The sequence below is a fragment of the Dysidea avara genome, chromosome 1 (assembly GCF_963678975.1).
Source record: "Dysidea avara chromosome 1, odDysAvar1.4, whole genome shotgun sequence".
NCBI classification, from domain to species: Eukaryota; Metazoa; Porifera; class Demospongiae; order Dictyoceratida; family Dysideidae; genus Dysidea; species Dysidea avara.
The window spans coordinates 38,759,486-38,780,681 of record NC_089272.1 but is presented as its reverse complement, the minus strand read 5'-3'; the positions used below and the strand labels follow the sequence as shown (position 1 = coordinate 38,780,681).

The following is a 21,196-nucleotide window of genomic DNA, read 5'->3' as shown; positions in this document are numbered from 1 at the left end:
AAATGACACACCCTTAAATCACGTGTGAAGACACATTCCAACAGCTGGATGCATCCAACACCCGGTCCAACTGTCCTAACAGCACTGCGCTAATTTTAGGCGCCTCCCACATGACTAGTTTGCCACACATAATTACAAAACACGTACATGGTTTCATTGGCTGAAGTAAGTCCGACCCTCTATGCGGGGTGGGCGCCGCCAACTGTACACAATTATTATTATTATTATTACTAGGTCTGGGGGGTGGGGTCTATTCTACGGAACGGAACGGAATGATGGACTAAACTGCGGAACGGAATGCTTTCTCAGATTGAAGCTTGCAGCTTACCATTGCTGTACAAGTTATCAGTGGCACTTCCAGCAGGTAATCAAACGTACCCCAAGAAAGATAAAACGAATTTAAGGATCGATTGTGGGTTCTTGTTGGTTGTCATTAGTAACGAAGTACTAATTGTGGGAATAGCTGACTCAGTGTGTTCATCTTCGGATATATCAAGTAGGGAACTTAATGCATGACTTGTTTTTACTAGTATGTGAGTTATTTTTTACTTGACTTTAGAATGTACAGTCTGAGGCCCAGCCTTTCTAATCGGCATAAATCAGTATGTGTATAGCTACACTACAAAGGAAACAAGTATGGTGACAAGCTGAATCAACTCAGTCTAAGCAGAATCTAAAGGAATTTTGTGCAGTGTGTGAGAAGCAAACATTCAGATACCTCAAGGAGGCTATATTTTGTGAACATCAATGATTCATTAACAGAGTAGTGGACTATTGTCAGATATCTCAGCCTGAGTACTGAGTTGAATCCTGGATGGGGTCTATTTTACAGAATGGAATGCTTTCTGAATCAACTTGCAGCTTGGCTAGCTGCTATCATTGCTGAAATTGCATTTTATCAGTGGAACCCCCAGGAAAATGGAATAGGATAATTATAAAACATTAATTAAGTGATTGTTTAGGTGATCATGACTTTATTCAGTCTAATAAACAGAATATATGGTTGATTGAGTGAGGTATCACTTTCAGAATGTTCAGACGACCAGTGATGAGATGCATGGATTCATCGAATTTTTGTTGTGGTTGGAGACATTAAATATCCAAAAGCAAACTGACTGTATAATATTACTTCACTTTCTTTATATTTTCTCAATTTTGAGCCTGCATACAAATAATTGAATTTTCCTTGTCAATAGAAATCCTAGAATAAGATGGGAGAGAAACTTATCTTTGTTTACCTATACTGTACAACCAAGAGTTTGTAATACTGATTTGTATGGGGGAGAGTGTCTAACTCTCAGTATGGCCTGTACAAACACCCTGCGTAAAGTTCACCTTTCATCAAATCAACACCTTTACTAGGGGATAGAAAACTGTTGATTAGTGTTGCTGAAGAAGGTAAAGCCTTTGTTCTGAAATAAGGCCGAGGTGTTACTTCAAGCAGGGTGTTTGGTGAAGTTAGACACTCTCCACCTTATTATGAATTCTTGGTACAACTTCAAAGGAAAATGAAGAAAACATACAGATGAATCAATAAAATCACTACAGTAAGGTGAATTACAGACTAGTGAGATCTTGGTTAATTAATGACAGTGGTTGGAAATTAAGTGTGGTAGTTTCTTGTTCTTGAATATGTTGCAAAGTGAAAGTACAAATCAAAATGGGATATCAATTTCATTATGAAAAATTTGTATACATAAATAATCTAGCATTACTATTTCATTTGTCCTCCACTTAAACATGCTACAACAGTACTAGTATCAGTACATTGGCAGTGAGTCTACCTTGAAATTTCAACTCTAGAGTAGATCCAACACAGGACAGCCCGCACTGTAACAAATACATCATTGTAATTTCATGGACCAGCTGGACTGGGAATCACTTGAAAATAGACGAACAAATTTAACCTGTTTTGTTTGAAGTGAAGCATGTGAAATGTTACACTTAAGAAATCCTAGGATTCTTAGGTGGTATGTAATTAATGTGAGTGTTCCATTTCAGGTCTGACTAGATACATTGAAATTACACACACATCCTGGTCCAAATCACGTTTGCCTGGTGGCTACGGGCATGGTTTCACATGCGGCTTATAATAGAGATTTGGCTGATCTTGGGAGTTTTGGCATTTAGCCTGATTCAAGGCTAGCAGTCAGACACATCCTTGAATTGTGCAACAGATAAAATCAGCTCACTATTGAATACGGCATTAGTCCATTGCACCAGCTGTTAATATATAAATAACTCCATGCATACACTTCAGTGATGTTTGCAGAATATACCCTCCTTGTGGTCTGCAAAATATTTGCTCCTCACACACTGCACAAAATTCTTCAAGTTTTAATTCAGCTGGCTCTTTCCTGTTACCAATATCTTCCTGCTTGCTTTATTTATACACTGACTTATGACTTGAAAGACCGGCCCAGACTGTTTTCTAAAGTCTAAATAAGAAAAACAGCTCACATAAAGTTCCCTTCCGTATGGATGAACATCACTGATACAGCTCATCCCACAATAATACTTCGTTACTAATGACAACCAACAAAAACCCACAATCGATCCGTTAATTCTTTTTATCTTATGTTTAATCACCCACTGGAGATGCCACTACTAACTTATAAGGGAAGTTTCAGCAATGGTAAGTTGCAAGCTTCAATTTGAGAAAGCGTTCCGTTCCGTGGTTTAGTCTATCATTCCGTTCCGTTCCGTTCCGTTCCGTTCCGTTCCGTAGAATAGTCCCCACCGGTCTGGGGCACATAGAGCAGCTCAGGTATTTCCGACCACCATGTATTTTCGGACGCAATATTTCCTAGAGGAGCAACAAGATTCGATCAATTATTACACTATTATGAAGACCTATGACTATAACCTCCATATATAAAATATAAAAGGATTTGGTTATATCGTGTGGCTGCAGTGACCTAGGAAAGCCACTGTTTACAACCCCTTGAGGACAACATCCGGCTGGTACTTATCCCTACTTTGATGGGTTGCTCTCCACCAAATGACACAATCCGTAAATTATTTGCCCTTCCACCTCGATATGGTGGTTTGGGTATCATAAACCCAACTCTTATTGCAGCTGAGGAGTATTCAGCCTCGTGTCACATTGCTGAGCCTCTTTCACAATTCATTCTGGACCGGGGTATCAATTCGGCTATTGTTAAAACAGAACAGCTATCTCGCAAGTCCGCAATCCGCAATTCCAAATCTTCCAACTACTGAGGATTTTCTGTCCGTTCGAACATTGCGTACTGCGTGTTTGACTTACTTCACATGGATAATAATTCAGTACGTAATACGGCTGTACGCGATACGCAGTACGCAATGTTCGAACGGACAGAAAATCCTCAGTATTCGGATAGATCTTCCAGTTTGCGTACCCACTTAGATCCCTCCTCTCAACGCGCTTTAGATCTAGCCTCAGCCAAAGGGGCCTCCAACTGGCTTACCACCCGGCCCCTACAGGAACATGGCTTTGCACTGCATAAGTCCGCGTTTCACGATGCCGTGGCACTACGTTATGGGTGGTCTCCTCAGCGGACTCCTGCTCACTGTGCATGTGGGACTTCCTTTTCAGTGGAGCATGCTTTATCCTGTCCCAAGGGTGGCTTACCTTCTATCCGACACAATGAGATCAGAGATCTAACTGCTACCCTGTTGACTGAAGTATGCTCTCAGGTAGCTGTTGAACCAGAGCTCCAGCCGGTTTCACAGCAGGACTACCCTGCTTCTGCCAATATCCAAGATGGTGCCCGTCTTGACATCGCCATGAATGGTTTTTGGGGTGGAAGAAGTGAAAGATGTTTTGTGGATGTGCGGGTGTTCAACCCTCTGGCTGCTTCTAATGCGTCCTCATCACTGGCCTCCTGTTATCGGAGGCACGAGAACATTAAGAAACGTGCGTATGCTCAGAGAATTCGTGAGGAGGAGCATGCCTCTTTTACCCCCCTGGTAATGTCTGCCTCTGGTGGTCTGGCTCATGAGGCTTCTGTTTTTTATCAACGCTTGGCTCATCAACTTTCAAACAAGTGGGGCGATGATTACTCTGTTGTCATGGGGTGGTTAAGGTGCTGTCTATCTTTTTCTCTCTTGCGGTCCTCCATACAATGCATCCGCGGAGCCCGCTCATCCATCGGTCACTATGTTAAGACTCCCCCAATTGTGGAGCTGATTCGGGCAGAGTCTCAGTTTGCCGTGGACTAAGAAAGTCCCGGTTTGTCCAGCACAGGCCATTTATGTGCTGGGGGTGGTAGGCAAGGGCAGTCCATCAAGCCCGGGTAAAAAAAAAAAAAAAAAAAAAAAAAAAAGGAAAGCCACTGTCCAATAACATCGATGCTCGGACAACGACATTTATACGCTCGGACCCCACCCTCTACACCCTTCCCTTACAACTTCATAGAGCTACCCCATGATAGAGCTAATCTTGAGCTACCCCATGATCTAAGCAGATTAGATTTTTATTAACTGCATAGTAGTCTATACTGTAGATAGCTGGGTTTCCCCAGAGGTGGTAACTTGATCAAACGTAGGACGCAAAAAAAAGCATTTATTTTCGGACTTTTCATTTGTTTGTGATATTTTAGATATTTTATGACTTTCAGTAAAGCACTAGCTTAAAAGATTTTAAATGCAGCAATTGAAACACAGCTATAGGGTGTTTTTCGTCAATTCTAGGTGGAAGAAGACAAGCTACATGTAGCTGTAGTGTAGTACGTTTATACAAATTAGCTATAAATAAGGCCACCTCTCTACTCATTTGACATTTTTGATATTATTAAAGTCAATTTCAGGTAGTGGAGGTCAGCAGTAAACTGCAACAGTGTGTGAAGCCTCGCTACCACATATATGACTGTTCTATTAGAGTAGTTTATATACTTGAGCGAATTTCGCTGGTTTAATTTTACAGGTTTTCGTGTTTGCATGACCCAACATCTATGACTTGTTCCAGAACAGATTCTAGAAAAATATAAGAGCTTACAAAACAAAAGTTAACAAGTGAAATTCATTCAACCAATAAACTGCTCTAATAGAACATTCATATCAGGGGCAGATCTAGAGGGTGGGCTTTGGGGGCTGAAGTCTCAACCCCTTCACTTTTAGGCTTTACTTAATCAATATGCTGAGAATTATAATGAAATTTTGTCTTAGCATAATTATATGATCACTAATAATACAAATACTCATAAACCCACCTTATAAACATCTTTCCAAGGCATTATTAGTGGATTTACGCTAAAGGTTATGCAACAAGGACCAGGATCAGCACTGGAGGTGTACAAGATTGAGATACTTTAATAGGACAGTCAGCTAACTACTTTAATAGAACATTCAGTGTAAGCATAAAAGTTAGTTCTGTTATGGAATTTTTCCAAATCTGCCTGCGCATATACATACAATGACGTGCATTGGTCTGTTTTAAAGGATTGTTCATCTACTTGTGTAGTTATTACCAGTACTGGTATACTTAATTCAGGTGCACAATTTCCATTGAAAATGCTCTCAGATTCAATCTCGTATAATTCAAATTTCAAAATTTTCCAGCTGCAACATTAATATTCTATCATGTATGTGATTGTGAGAGTGCGCATCATGTGCTTGCAGGGCCGCCCACGGGGGGGGAGGGGGGGGGCAACTGGGGCATTTTTCCCCGGGCCCCAGCCTGAAAGGGGCCCCAGGAGGCCCCACGAAGGGCCCCCTGAATACCTGTTTAAAAGATCGATATACTCTAATAGAGCAGTCACAGTATTCTTCAGAGGAGCAGTGTAGCAAGCTTATAGATAAGGAGATATGATTGGTGATGGGTAGTTATTGTCATTGCCAACAGGTTGTGACCTTCTTTTTTTTTTTTGGTCTTCACCTTACAACTTGGGTGAAGGGCCCCACTTTAACTCTTTTCCCTGGGCCCCTTAATTTCTCTGGGCGGCCCTGTGTGCTTGGTTGTCTGAACCTACCCAAACCTTTCCATTAGCAAATGCTGCAGAAATCCATATATATCTAAAGGCAGTATATAAAATATCTACAGGCAGAAATATTCATTTTATGTGAAAATGTCTCCAAATTGCAGTATTTTACTATTTTTCAAAAATTTCCTGGAGGGGCAGCATGCTAGGAGGTGTGCTTCACACAGCTCCACCCAAGAGATTAGTACCTTGAGTTAGCCCCCCCCCCCCCCCCCCCCCCCTTTATAAACCCTAGATCCGCCCCTGCATATATGCAGTAGCAAGGTTTTGCACACTGTTGCAGCTTATTGCTGACCTCCACTATCTGAAATTGATTTTAATAATATGAAAAATGTAAAATGAGTAAGAGGAATGGCCTTATTTAGCTAATTTGTATAGATGTACTATACTACAGCTATATGTAGCTTGTCTTCTTCCACCTAGAATAATTATTGATGAAAAACACCCTATAGCTGTGTTTCAATTGCTGCATTTAAGCTAGTGCTTTACTGAAAGTCATAAAATACTAAAATTATCACAAATAAATGAAAAATCCGAAAATAAAATGATGTTTTCTTGTCCGACATTTGATCAAGTTACCGCCTCTGGGAAAAACCAGTTACCATGCAGTTAATAAAAATCTAATCTGCTTATATTATGGGGTAGCTCAAGGTTAGCTCTATCAATCACTACCACACAATAGCTTTTGAAGCTGCATGGGAAGGGTGTAGAGGGTGGGGTCTGAGGGCACATGTCATTGTCCGAGCATTGATGTTATTGGACAGTGGCTTTCCTAAGTCACTGCAGCCACACGATATAACCAAATCCTTTTATATTTTATATATGGAGGTTATAGTCATAGGTCTTCATAATAGTGTAACAATCGATCGAGTCTTGTTGCTCCTCTAGGAAATATTGTGTCCGAAAATACATGGTGGTCAGAAACACCTGAGCTGCTCTACAACCAAGTACAGCCACCAATGGGGCAATCTACAAGTACAACAGTGCATGACCAGCACAGAATGTGTGGATGGAAAAGATGCACATACAGTAAATTTAAGTGATACATGCAATTACAATCATGAGGGTCTGCTACTATTACGTTGTATTGAATACCAGACCACACATAATGCATTGTCATTGCCCCTCCTCCATGATTCTCACAAGTTGAGGTGCAAGTGCATGCTCTCATATCTACGGTATCGAATCTCATGCCTACAAGCTAGGAAGCTTATGCATCCATTAAACAGTCCTAAAATTATAATGTTTAATGAGGATGAATCAAGATACTGGATTATTAAAACATGCATGGCTGCTGAAGTTTCCAAAAGCAGACCTCAATGATAAAAGAAGCAGGATATTTCACTAGAAACTGTTATCTGAGTTTAAAAAAAAAAATGAGCTGGGCCATATGTCCTAAAATGATAACGTGATACACTACAAGATGAAATTGAATTTTGGAGAACAAACGGCTGCATGCAGCTGATCACTGTGAAAGATGGCTGTACCCAATACCTGGATGTGCCACCAAGAAAAAGTACAATTCCATTGTGCGGTAGCATTGTAGACTGTAACTATGTATAGACACAATAATATAGTTTACAGTATGTAGGTAAATAAAGCACAACCACACAGCAATTATCAGCCTAATGGAACATTTTGTGGATGTAGTGTTTGTTATCTCAATCACGTTGTATGGGATGTAATTACGGCAATGTTTGTTTTTTGTCTCAAAGTAAAACAATGCATGATGACAAAACAATGTAAATTAAAATGAAATGAAATGAAACAAACAAACAAACAAAACAAACAAACAAACAAACAAACAAACAAAACCACAACTGTTCTAATCAACAAGAATATGGATTTCCACTAAATGAAGCTCGGTGGAGACAGCAGGGAGCTCTGTTGACTAGCTTTCTGCTCCCACCAATAGCCAGTACAGCAGAAAGTAATAGTGAAAACAACAAAGCACAATGCATCCAGGGGAAAGTGTCTGGTTGTTAGAGGTATTGTGCTTCTGTGACAAAGTGATCTCACTCCTGGCACTGAAAGGCTTCAGGTTGAGAGCTATGTATTTTCGCACACAAACTTATTAGCTGAAGACTGTGCTGGCGTTAACATTCTCCACACAATGGCTTTCCAGGCCCAATACAAAAGTACTGGTAGCTGAGTACCGGTACATTAATGGTGTGGCAATGGCATAATGATGTGTAACACAATACTGTACAACATACAGGAGATGCAGTTTATGCCATAGAGCTGTCTGCAGCAATGTATTATTGGCACTGAACACTGCAATTCACTGCAAGCATGAACAGAACTAATGCAAATACACAACAAATAATCATTTTAACATACTCTTAATCTTGTTCATCACTTGTAACGGGTCCACTGGTACCTGGCATGGCGACTTGGTAGTCTGGCGGTGCCCGCCCCTTCCATAGAGTACTTAATCTATGAGAAGGGACGGGCGCCGCCAGATTAGCGACTTGGAATTCAATGTGCCACCTGAACATACATGTAATCTTGTTGTTTCCGCATAAGGTGCCCTCTGGCTTTCCTGCAATCACTCGCACCTGTTCGCTAATCTTCTCCTTTGCGCAATCTGAAATTAAAGCATGGGTGTGGTACCTGGCGTTATACTTACGTTAAAGTTATCAGCACGAACAGGCACAACGATTATATGGTTGTGCCTTCGTTCACAGGCGAATCGATCCCCGGTTACTTGTGTCTCTAGGCCTCGTAGTTTTCTCAAACATTAATTATTTAATTATACTAGAAAAGAAATCATTTAATTATTTATTTATTTATTTATTACGTAATTTTAACCGCATTTCGTATTATTTTTAGTACTTGGTTACAAACCACACCTGAGGTCACAATTAGGTTAGCATAACCTTGAACGTGGGAGTTGGCATACCGTGGGAGTTGGCATACCGTGGGAGCTGGCATACCGTGGGAGCTGGCATACCGTGGGAGTTGGCATACCGTGGGAGTTGGTTTGTGTACTGGTGCAACATTTCTTGTGCAATGGTACTAAAAATATTACATAGCATGCATGTGAATTGGCTCAGGCTAAGTAAACAGACATGAGCTTTGATCTGAGGATAGTCTATCCTCAGATCAAAGCTCATGTTTGCTTACTTAGCCTGAACCAGTTCACATAGCAAATCATATCAATCAGTTCCAGAATAGAGTAGCTAATATTTAAAAAGTATTACAAAGCCAATTAAATTTAATGAGAGAAATGTGACCAGGCCGACAAAAATAAGATGTGCAGGCACATAGTTATTAGCTACTCTTATGCCAACATAATCATTAAATTTAACTGGATTTGTAACTAATATATACTATTCTGGGACTGATTGCTTTGTGATGGGTTGTAGCGGTTTGTATCCAAGTGCCCTAATATATTTGCAGTCCAAGTCACAAATGGATCTAATAACAACAACTTAATAATTTAAACTGAAAGCTATATAAATTCTTGTAGTGAGCAATCAGCAAAATTAATGTTAGGAAGTAAAACTGAGTAAATCAAATACTATGAACTAACTATGTGATGGCAATTTGGCTGACATTGAAATGCACTCCATGTGTTTGGCTTCAAAGTAGCTACTGTACTGTCCTTGTTCAAGCAAAATATTCTTGGTATCATTGCTAAGTAGCTACTGCATGGCCACTCCCAGTTCACACTGGGAGGTGTTCAAAACTCAGTTCAAAAAGCGGCCAGATCCTTCTGAATTACTACAATGACATGTAGCTAGTGAATCAATACTAGCTAGCTATGTCGCGTGATCGGTTGTCAATAATATAAACATTATAAAATAAAATCCTACACGTAGTTCAGTAATATAAACAATAAAGTCCATAGTTCAGGATTTGTACTAAATTAGCTATAATATTTATGTAATAAACCAATTAGCCTTATACAGAGTGGGATTAATTTGGCAGCTGCAGTGACAGCACTTCACCTAGCAGAACGAGGAGCAGAGCAAGAGAGCTGCATCGTATAACTAACTCGAGAAAATCCACGGAAACTTCACGTCGATTTGTTAAGGTTTGCTAGCTAGTCTGTGTGAACATATTGTGGTCGACGTCCAGGCGGCAAAGCCAGCCGGAGGAACAACGCAGAATGATAGGTGCCCCCAACGCAAAAAAATCGATATCTTCCAATCAACTACTACTACTGACCTAACTATATATTATTCAGTTTCATGCCAAGTGTAAGTTCTGTAAGTTGAATAACATCAGCGTGGCAGCCAAGTTTTCTTCTAGTAGAAAACGATGAGAAATGTCATAAAATCGGCACGTGATTTTTCGTTGCAGCGATTCCATAGGGTTCTTCCATAGATATTATATGCTTATATTATCTATGGTCCTTCGTATGCCACGATATTCAAGTAGTTTGTTAGCAACTCAAAAGTATCAGTGGTTTAATTGTATAATTATACGATATAGCTAAAGCCGGTACTTTCTTTAAGCTAGGAACGGATATTTGACCTACCCTAACATTAGGAAAGCGTTATGGTTCAGGTGATATATGATGTTTTACAATGGACCTTATCCGCAATGACGTCAAAGCGTTACTAATGGCGGACGATAGTGTGGACACTTTGTACAGGGGGTATTGGGAGAGATGGCGGTTCGCTATGTTAACGTTCACTTACTGCTTTATTATCCAATAGTTACATGTCGTAAAATCTGCAAACAAAGTTCATTTTAGTGATTACATACGAAGTTCCCACACTATACACGACCATTTTGTCAATTATGACGTCATTGCGGTTAAGGTCCATTGCTCAAAGGAAAAGGTCAAACCACAACTATGTATCTTTCTCCGGTCTTAATTTAAAAAAATATATTCTTTAATTACTTTTATTTTTCGCATGGGGTGTACATGTTGCTTTAATACCCATCAATCACCACTGCGAGTTTAAAGTTGGGACCAATAGTAGATCATAATATAAGGCCACTCCAAATAAATTCTCTGTTTCCTGTCCACCACTCGCATCTAGTTACTGTCAGCTCTAAATATTCCATTATTCCATATTCTTCGGTTATTCTTGCATACTGACAGGCTCAGTAAGCCATCTCGAAACAGGGTCAGCTCACATGTCAACAGTACTATCAAGTCGCCACAAACTTCACTTTTGTGTTATTTTTGCAACTTAAAAGGGAAGGAACAAGCTTAAGCATGCTTTTATGCAGCTTTTTATGGTTATGCCAGGCAAATAATGGCTTGAAAAGCTGCCAATCTTATAATGAAATAATGGAAATGGACCGCCCGCCCGCATGCAAATATGCGTGAATCCAGGACGGGAAACAGAGAATTTATTTGGAATGGCCTAATCACTGCCGTTTGTATGTATGGTTCAAGTATGCAAAGATACAATACCAATTGCAATACAATACTATGTCACAATCATTATGGGTCATTCCATACCAAATCAACAAAAAAAAATCTGGACCTTTTTTGATTTTTGTGAAATTTGGCACAAACATGGACCCTTTCAAGAAACTTTCTCACACCAAAATTTGGCTCATTTCATTGGTCTCCCTTTAAGTTATGACCACTCAAAGTTTCTGCTGAAAATTTTATTTTGCTTACACATCTTCAATAAAATGGCCATAACTTTGCTTGTGATTGACATAGAAACTTCTGGCTTAGAATTTTGAAATCCTTATTAAATTTTCTTTCAGGTGATATATAATGTTGTATAATTGCTCAAAGGAAAAGGTCAAACCACAAAAATGTAATTTTTTCTTTGATCTTAGTTTTCAAAATTATATATTCTTTAATTAAATGTATTTTTGGTTTACATGTTGCTCTAATACCCATCATTCACCACAGTGAGTTTAAAGTTGGAACCAATAGTAGATCATGAGTTATAGGTGTTAATGTGTAGCCTTGTAATCACTGTTGTTTGTATGGTTCAAGTATGCAAAGATGCAATACCAATTGCAATTAACTTTATATGTCACAATCATTTATACATTGTTGATTTGTAAATAAAGTTAATTTGTTCAAAATTTGGTGTGGTAGAATATCTCAAAAGACTCTACATCTGTGCTAAATTCCAAGGGGTCAAGATTATTATTTGTTGATTTGGCATGGAATGACCCATACAAGCTGGATAAGGGGTAAATTACTTGAGTATATGTATTTAAGTATAAGCTTTTACTGGGTTTTCTTGCAAAACTTGACTCATTTTATGAAGTATCCTCTGAGATATGACCACACAAACTTCTTGATCATTTTTGCTTCGAGTTTACATCATTTTAATTAAATTATCCATAATTTTGTAACCGTTTATCACAGACCATTTCTGTTTGATTTTTTGAAATGCTCATAAAATTTCTGTTCAGGTAATACATAATGTTTAGTAATTATACTAATATGAAGGTTAAACCACATAAAAGCATATTTTTCCTTTGATCTTATTTAAATATATATATATATATTGCTTAATTCCTTAGATTTTTTGTGTGCTACCTAGTCTAATAGGTTTCTTTAAATGCTGTAAGTTTCAAGTTTGAATCACCCCTGAAATTCAAGTTATGCTCTTTTCAATTGCAATAAATTATACAGTCTATACAAACCAATATTGTTCTACAGTGTTTGCAAAGTATAGTGATATAATGTGTGTATAATATTGTATGTATGTACATACTGAATTGGTTATTGCATGCAACCGTGATGTTTCTTCCACAACTTTAACTTAACAGTAGCAGCTTTAGTCTCTTGTTTTGAAATAGTGTCAGTACAACCAGTGACAGTTCTTGGGTCGACTTTTGCTATAACATCTATGCTAGACACGGTTATAAAATTCTGTTTGGCTGGGTAATTGAATGTTTGGGATGGTCCTTGAGGGTAAAGTAAGTTCACTATCACTGTTTTACTGTCTTCATCTGTGTGAAGTACACAACCAACCTACCACTGTTCATTATGAACTACAGCTACAAATCCATTAATGTCTTCAAGTTGCAGTTCATCTATACCTGATAGTGTAACTCTTTCCACTTTCAGAGTGCCTCAGTTAAAAAAGACTTTAGTAAGGAGCTTGTTTTGTGTTAAAGGGATAAAGCAATGTAATTTCTGTGTCCCAGGGATAGTTCTAGATAGCTGAAATCGATCATGAAGAAACATCTCTTGTTGTCTATAATCATCCTTAGTACAGTATGCAAAATTCACAGCCGAAATATTCTCTGATGCCCATTCATATAATTGGTGTGGGGTCATTATTTGTTTGTCATATGATCGTTGAAGGCTTACTCTAGCAGCAAGCCTCTTTATTGTGCCCCCCACACCATCACATGGCCCTTTTCCATGAGATGTAGCAAAGAAATTCCATTCAGCATCAATTCCAAAATCTTTTTTATGGTAGCACAGATTCAAAAAGTTTTGCGGTTCTTATATTGCGCAGCTGCTCCATCAGAAAAGTAAAATAATTTGTGAGGTGGAGGGTTAAAGTAGCTTCTAAGAAATTCTATAAGGCAATTCTGATACAAATATACAGCAACTGTATCATGATTAAGGCAGTCAGATATAATAACAAAACTTAAATCGCGTAACTCGTCAGATGATTCTGTGTGATAAACAACAAAGGGGTGGACAGTAGCTTGTGAATTGTTCCAATGAAACCCCTGTGCTTCATCTTGAAGGATAAAGGAATAATTTTCTGAAAAGTCAGCAATCACTTGAAATTCACCAGGCTTTAGGTGAGACCTCACCTCCATCTGGAATGTAGACTGCTGCTTTGCAACGAAAGAATGAGTCAGAAGGATATTTAATTGTTCACAGAAGGACTCCACAAATTCATCAGCTGACCTTGTAATAGTCTCTAGTGTGGATCTATCAGTAGAAATCCATTGTTTGTACTGCACAGTCTCGATCATATTGTTATCCATTAATTAATTCATGTAAGTGTTCTTTCAAGTTTGAAATTCCAGAGCATGAGCAGTAAATCCAAAAGTAACAGTCTGGCTGTGGTGGATTACAGATGATTCTTGCAAGGCAGTGACCATATTCTTTGAGTGGAATATCATCTTCAGAAGATAGCTCTCCAATTTTCCCCCCAATCATCATTAGCTTGACATTCTGGTGAATGGTGCACACACATACAGCATGTGTACCACTTGCTCCAGCCAAAATACAGTGCTGTGGACGTAGTGCAGCAAACTTTGAGAAGCCTATTTTCTCCAGTGGATATTTTTCCTTGAATTGCTGATACAGCTCTTTCAAATTGCTCAAAAGCAGTCTCTTTTGGACATGAACCCGTTTGTCATCCTGTCTGACAGATACAAAATCCTTCTTACCAGGCATAATGCGACTGATGTCATCAAGTTCATAGAAATCCTTTATAAGGTTAACGGTTATTAATGGTAAACCACAACCATGTTTAGGATCTGGATTGGACAAGAGTCCTTGATTTTTAACAAGCTCCTTTGCTTTACGTGCCATATAGTTACTCACTCTAAATTCCTCCTGAACTTTTTACACACTCCAGCTTTTTGGAAGAATTGTAAGAATTGTCGCCTGTTGACTTCTTTCTATGCTTGAATGAAATTTTTCTTTTAACTGCTCTATTATTTCACAACCATCATTGATTTGGGTTGGCACCACTGAGGGTAACAAAGCCTTTGCAGTAGCATCTTTAATTTTACTTAGTTTTTCCTTTTGATAACCTGTGTGTACTATTTTTTTTTTCACGTCAGGGGTTTCTCCTATTACTTTTAGGCACTCATTAATTGACTCTAGTTGTTCTTGGTGGCAAGTGTAACTATCATCTACATCATCATCTGATTCGTCAAGTGTAGTTTCTTCCACTGTTGTTTGAGCTAACTGTAATCTACAACTGTTACAAATCTTACCTCCTAGCTCAAGAAATGGAAACTTCTCAATCATCCACGGTAAAATTGGTCTCAGTTTCTTCTTCTTGGACTTGGACAAATGTCCCGGCTTGTTAAATGGGTTGCAACATGTATATGCCCATTGAAATTTCTCCATACCTGATATCACAAAACAATCAACTCATTTTCATGTATGACAATGTATTACTGGTGTGGACTTTTATAGTCTGTAAATCCCATTTAAAATGTTATGTCTATGTGAAGGTGGGTTGAAAAGCTACAATTCCTCTTGTATTCCTTTTATCCTGCATGACTACAGGATAAAAGGAGGCTGAGCTATTGAACCTACCTTCGGGTAGACATGACTAATCTAATTTAATTGTAAGAACCATAACAGGATGATATCAGAAGACTCTACTGTTGATGATAATGATATGCCTCACAAGGCCATATATTGACATAAAGCAATTAATTTTGTTATTGATAATCTTTCTGAACTTAGGATATTCAGTAAAAGCAACTTAAGGTGCTTACCAACAAGCTCGAGATAAATGTATAAAGAGAGAAGGCAATAGTGTAAGCCTCACACTAATATATCATTTTCATTATCAAATAAATTGTGGATGTACGATGCAAATTTTATGTAGTGAACACAAGTGAGGCAACAGACTTAAGCATGGACTTTGATATATAAACATAAATCAAATTGTTTAGCCACTTTAAAAGCTTGGGTACCACATCAAAGGCACGTTAAACCACATCAATGGCTTTATGGCAAACTTCAAAGAGTAACATAACACTTGCAACACAGTATGTTCGTGATTTGACTGATATGTGCACCCTTGCCCTCAGGCCTGTACGTTTTAGTCAAATCCCTCACTGCTGTGTTACAACTATAACATAGGTGAATTTTATTAAACTTTATTACCAGAAAACACAATTTGAGAAAAGCAATGGAAGCTTCAATAAGTAATGCAAACTGACAATTAAGTCTTATAGCTGGTTGCACAAATTTTAAATAAAATATTATAATATGCACATAGTACATACCAATGCTAGAATCAAGCCACATGGTACATTTAGCAGCAGCAAATTTTAATTTGGTAAATTTGGCTTTGATTGCCAAATTAAAGTTACCACCAATACCGGTTTGCTCTCCATTGACTGCATTTTTATGTTTTGTTTTGTGCTCCACCAAAATGTCGTTTCTTCCAAATCATCAAACTTAATGCTCGCCAAATGCAGCACATACGTGTATATAGCTACAGTACATACTATATGTGCACTTGCACAAGCATTGCTCAACTTGCATGCACTGCTGATTCCAACTTGAAACCCAAAAATTTATACAGAAATGGTCAGTGATAAACAGTTACAAAGTTATGACAATTGATGCAAACTAGAAACAAAAATCATCAAGAAGTTTGTGTAGTCATATTCCAGAGAGCACTTCATAAAATAAGTCAAACTTTGGTGTGGTAGAATATCTCAAAGGATTCTACATTTGAGCCAAATTTCATAAAAATCCCAAAGGGTCAAAAATTTTTTTGTTGATTTGGCATGGAATAATCTTGAATTTAAGTTTTCTTTTATTATTTGCAATTGGCTAACTTTACCTAGCAATCAACAATGTATAAAATGATTGTTGCATACAGATGACATGATATTGTATAAGTTTGTTTGCAATCGGTATTGCAATCATGATAATAGGCATGCTTTTACCATACAAATCATAGTAAAAATTACAAGGCTACATGTAAACACTTATAACTCATGATCTACCACTGGCTCCAACTTTAAACTCACAGTGGTGAATGATGGGCATTAGAACAAAGTGTAAACAAAAATTAGAAGTAATTAAAAAAATTATATATATTTGAAAATTGAGATCAAAGAAAAAAGTCGCTTTTATGTGGTTTTATCGTTTCCTTTGAGCAACAATAAAAAATTATATATCACCTGAACGAGAATTTAATAAGCATTTTATAAATCAAAACTGGAAGTTTGTATAGTGATCACAATTAAAGATATGACCATTTTATTAAACATGTGTAAGCTAGATGAAAATTTCACTGGAAATTTTGAGTGGCCATAATTTAAAGGGAGGACAACGAAATGAGCCAAATTTTGGTGTAAGGTAGTCTCTTGATAGGGTCCATGTTTGTGCCAAATTTCATGAAAATTAAAAAGGGTCTGGATTTTTTTTGTTGATTTGGCATGGAATGACCCTTATACATTGTTGGTTTGTGAATAAGGTAATAATATTATGTTCATGTTTAAAATTTGTAAGAAAATTCCAGTAGAAGCTACTTAAATAAATTATTATACTGTTACATGGAAGTAATTTATCCCTTGTATATATTGCTCCCGATGGTGATGCCAAGTCTATTATATAGTAGTGAAATGTTGAGCTTAATGACATTTTCACTAGCTACAGTAACTGCTACTGTTATGTCATGTAGCATTTAATGGTGAATATTGATATGCAAGTACGTATTTTGATGCACATGCAAATATGGCTACTGTGGAAACTGTCTAAGTCAGTCAGAGACAACTAACTCAATTTGCAGGCAGTTATTTATATAGTTGGATCAGTGTATAAATGTCTTGCTAAGACAATTAAAGTTGGCACTTATAAATAAGTGTATGGCCTTTCTTTACAGGTTACATATGAACGATTGTAGAGACCGCCATGCAGTGTGTACCACTTTCAGTCTCAACTTTTACTACAACACTCTTCTTTATTACACGAATTGACTTTGAAGTTAATTGCCTTTACCTTTTCTTTAATCATGTATTTCACTTAAAGCTATAGATATGTATAAATGTGCAATTTCTGTAGTGAATAGTACAGTTAGGTCAGTGTACAAATGTCTCACTAGGCAATTTAAAGTGGCCCTTATGGAGCAGTGGCCTTTCTATGCAGGTAGCCATTAAGACAGATTCCACCCAATTATCGACAATGACTTTTCCATGGCTGTAAGGAAAACTGCTGCACACTTGCCACTTTCACCATCTGTGAATCATATATTCATCATCTTGTCAACCAAATTTCAGGCATTAAATCCTTTCTATATCCAAGATATAAGTGATAACACAACCCTATGCGATCTGCCATTTATCGTCACCGCACATTTATTGTCATCCTGTATATTTTCCATAGTACAATTATCGGCACCTCCACTATTTTTTGTTTCATAGATGTTTCATAAAAATTTTGACAGCCACACGTATTATACAGACACACTGTCTAAGTACCTAGCTACATTTTCCAGTGTTAAAACAACCTAATAGAATGCATGGATTTTTTTTAAAATCAAAAACGTGAAGTCATTAAAACCACAATATTATTGACACACATACAATCAAGTAATAAAGGTTACACAACACAGCTAGAACACATTCTAAGTCTTCCATTTGCATCCACAACAGTTTCACTGACACAGTCTTCATGCAGCCATTTTCCACAGGCACACATAGCCCACTCTGCTTGATTACCTAATGCTATATCATCCTCAAACATTCCAAAGCACTCATAACATTCATAGTCCTGATCTTGTGGTTCTGATAAGGCTGCTGCTTGTAAAGCATCATGTTCAGTAGTATGTGTTACCGTATTCTCTGCAGTGACATTAGAAGTTAATATTTCTTCTGTGGTCAAGTTCCGTGAAGGAGGACTTGATTCTGACACCTCAAAAGTGGCTGATCTTTTATGTTTTGGTTGTTTCTTCTGTTTTGATACTTTCCTTGCTTTCTCTTCAGCTTTCTTCTTGGCCAGTTCCTCTCTTTGTTTTTTCTTCTCAATTCTTTCTTGTATCTTCTTTTCTTTTTCTTCCTTCTCTTTCTTTTTCTTTTTTCTCTTTTTCTTGTAATATTGCATAGCCCTCTGCACTTGTTAACACATGTGATCCAGTGACCCTTGTATTTACAGTATTCTTTTTTGGTGGTGGTGGAGCCACATACTGCACTAGGTACTTTGAAATAGCACTAGTAGAAGGTGTACCAGATGACATAGACTGTGAATTACTGACGACAGTTTCACAATGGTTAGAGGAACTACAAGATGTGGGAGTAACATTTGTCGATGTGAAGTACTGGGGTAGTGAAACAGGTATATTTGCATCGGCAAGAGATGAAATAGACTGTGTGGAGATATGGGAAACACGGGTTGGAGTTAAGCCAGGTGTGACATCAGTGGAGCCACAAGAAACATCAGAATGGGAGACATTTGGTGTATGATCTGCACATGGCACATTGATATGTTCACTATTAGATACAAAGGTGTGAGATGGAGATATATCAGCTGCAGTACTGAGCTGCAAAGGTTCAGTAGGAGGTACATCTGAAAAATAATCACTTATACTTCTACCATTTTCTTCAGGATGGTTTAACTGGAGCCACTGCAAGTACCTGGGATCTGGTGCCAGATCATAACCTTCACTGTAACGTCTAACAAAGCGAATGTCATCTTCAGTAAAGACTGCTTGTGTAATAACACTGTCACTGTTCTCTGTATCACTCTGCAATAAAATACTGGCAGTGGTTGAATCACAAGGATCATGGTCTAAAACAGCCTTTGGATCAAACGGATATATACCACATGTTTTAAACCCACTGATTACATTAGTAGGGACCAAACTCTTCAACCAAGCCTTTGAAAATATTTCATTGAAGTGATACTTTGTAATAATTCTACCAGGGTGTGATTGAACATAATTGTGACAGACCTCTTGCCAAGTGCATTTGAGAGGCCCAAAATCTGCTGCATCAAGTGGCTGCATCTCATGTGTGGTCTGAAGTACAAGGGTATAAATAATAACATCATTTTCTCTTGCCATGGTAACTACATCTAAATTGAAATGTGAACTGTGGCCATCTAATAGTAAAAGTAAAGGCCGGCTTGATCCGGTATGACATAAGAAGTGTTGGAAAAACTACTGTTTGAATAACTCAGTATCAATCCAACCACTGTCACTCAGACCATAAGTAGTGCCAGGGACCTCTCCTCTAGTCCATTCCATATTAAGGTTTTTGGCATCGAAAATTATAAATGGTGGCATAGTCTGGCTAATAGCATTGATACAGGCAACAATAGTGATCTGAAACTTATTTCCTGATGTACAATATCTCACTTTCCTCTGTCCTCTTCTAGCTACTACATGAAGAGAACGATGATCAAGGGGCATTCCAGACTCATCTACATTGTAGATTTGCCCTGGTTTGTCCATCAAATTATTTTCAGTAAGAACATTCTTTAAGGTGATATAATAATTATCTAATTCTTGTTGTTTCTTCATGGCATCCATGCATACAAATGCAGTGGAATCACCCTTACGTAAGCTAAGCCGTGGCTGTCTCTCAATGAAACGCCGAAACCAGCCATCACTGATTCTACGCTTTCTCAGTAAACCCTTCCCCCTTGCTGTTGATTCTACAATGTTCATTACTTGCTTTCTAGTTTTACCTCTGCTGTAGTCTGGAGAAATTCAGCCAATTCTTTTTCTTCTGTTTTGTCCAGATGTGGCTTAGGCCCGGGTTTAGTTCCATACAAAACTCTTCCAGTTATTCTGTCTTGAAGAGTAGTTCTAGGTACTCCATACTCCGTGGCAGCCTTATTAATGGAGCTGTTCTCCTCAACCACTGCATTTATAGCAGCCACCATTGACTGGTTTGTCCATTTCAATTGTTTTCTTGGTGATTCCATCACTGGCGGAGCAGAAGACAATCGTTTCTCTCGAGATATCTGCTTCTTTTTCAGTCTTCCACATGGCATTACACTAAACACGAATAAAACAGTTCAATTCAATAAAAACTACAAACATTAATAACTTACAAGAACAAAATGACAATAACAAATGTAGAACATAAAGGATTGTGTCGCTAATCATGGATAAAGCTCATCATTGCTAACCTTGCTCACATCAATCCTGAATATTTCCGTAAAAGTACGTAAATCATGGCAGCCAATAATAAGTACAAAAATTGATGATAATAAGTACGTGCCAATAATAGGTCACTTACGCTATTTCCTAAAATTTTTGACAAGTAAGATAATGTGTAGTGGTTTTAGAAATGTACATCTTTTAGCAAAGGCATTGTTTATAGGTACAAACATATAAAGATGGCTATTAAGTGGTCAGTAAAAGGCATGCTCTTTCAAAGTATGCTTCAAAAGTGATATACAGTGGAACTAGAACATATATTAATCAGTGAAGGCCACCTCTTTATAAGGGTCAACCTAAAATAGAACATTTCTACTCTAACGAAACTATAGAAAGCAGTCACTCAGATATTAAGGCCAAGAAGTTTTGGATACCACTGCATAAGACATGGCATTTGTGACCGTCTCAGCAAAAACCCGACTTGTTCGCACAAGCATGCGTATTGAGAAAAAACGAAATATA

General features: G+C 37.9%; 2 protein-coding genes across 2 annotated transcripts in view; one reads left to right on the top strand and one right to left on the bottom strand.

Annotated features, from left to right (window-relative positions):
- Nucleotides 1–9,815: 9,815 nt before the first annotated feature.
- Nucleotides 9,816–21,196, top strand: part of LOC136263934 (protein sidekick-1-like) — a 90,744-nt gene continuing 79,363 nt past the window's right edge. The window contains exon 1 of the mRNA XM_066058605.1: nt 9,816–9,999. The gene's annotated coding sequence lies outside the window, so the exon portion shown is untranslated. The remainder of the gene's footprint in view (nt 10,000–21,196) is intronic.
- On the bottom strand, nt 19,727–20,236 carry LOC136246593 (uncharacterized). The gene has a single exon (XM_066038110.1). The coding sequence runs from the start codon at nt 20,234–20,236 to the stop codon at nt 19,727–19,729; it is 510 nt and encodes a 169-aa protein (XP_065894182.1).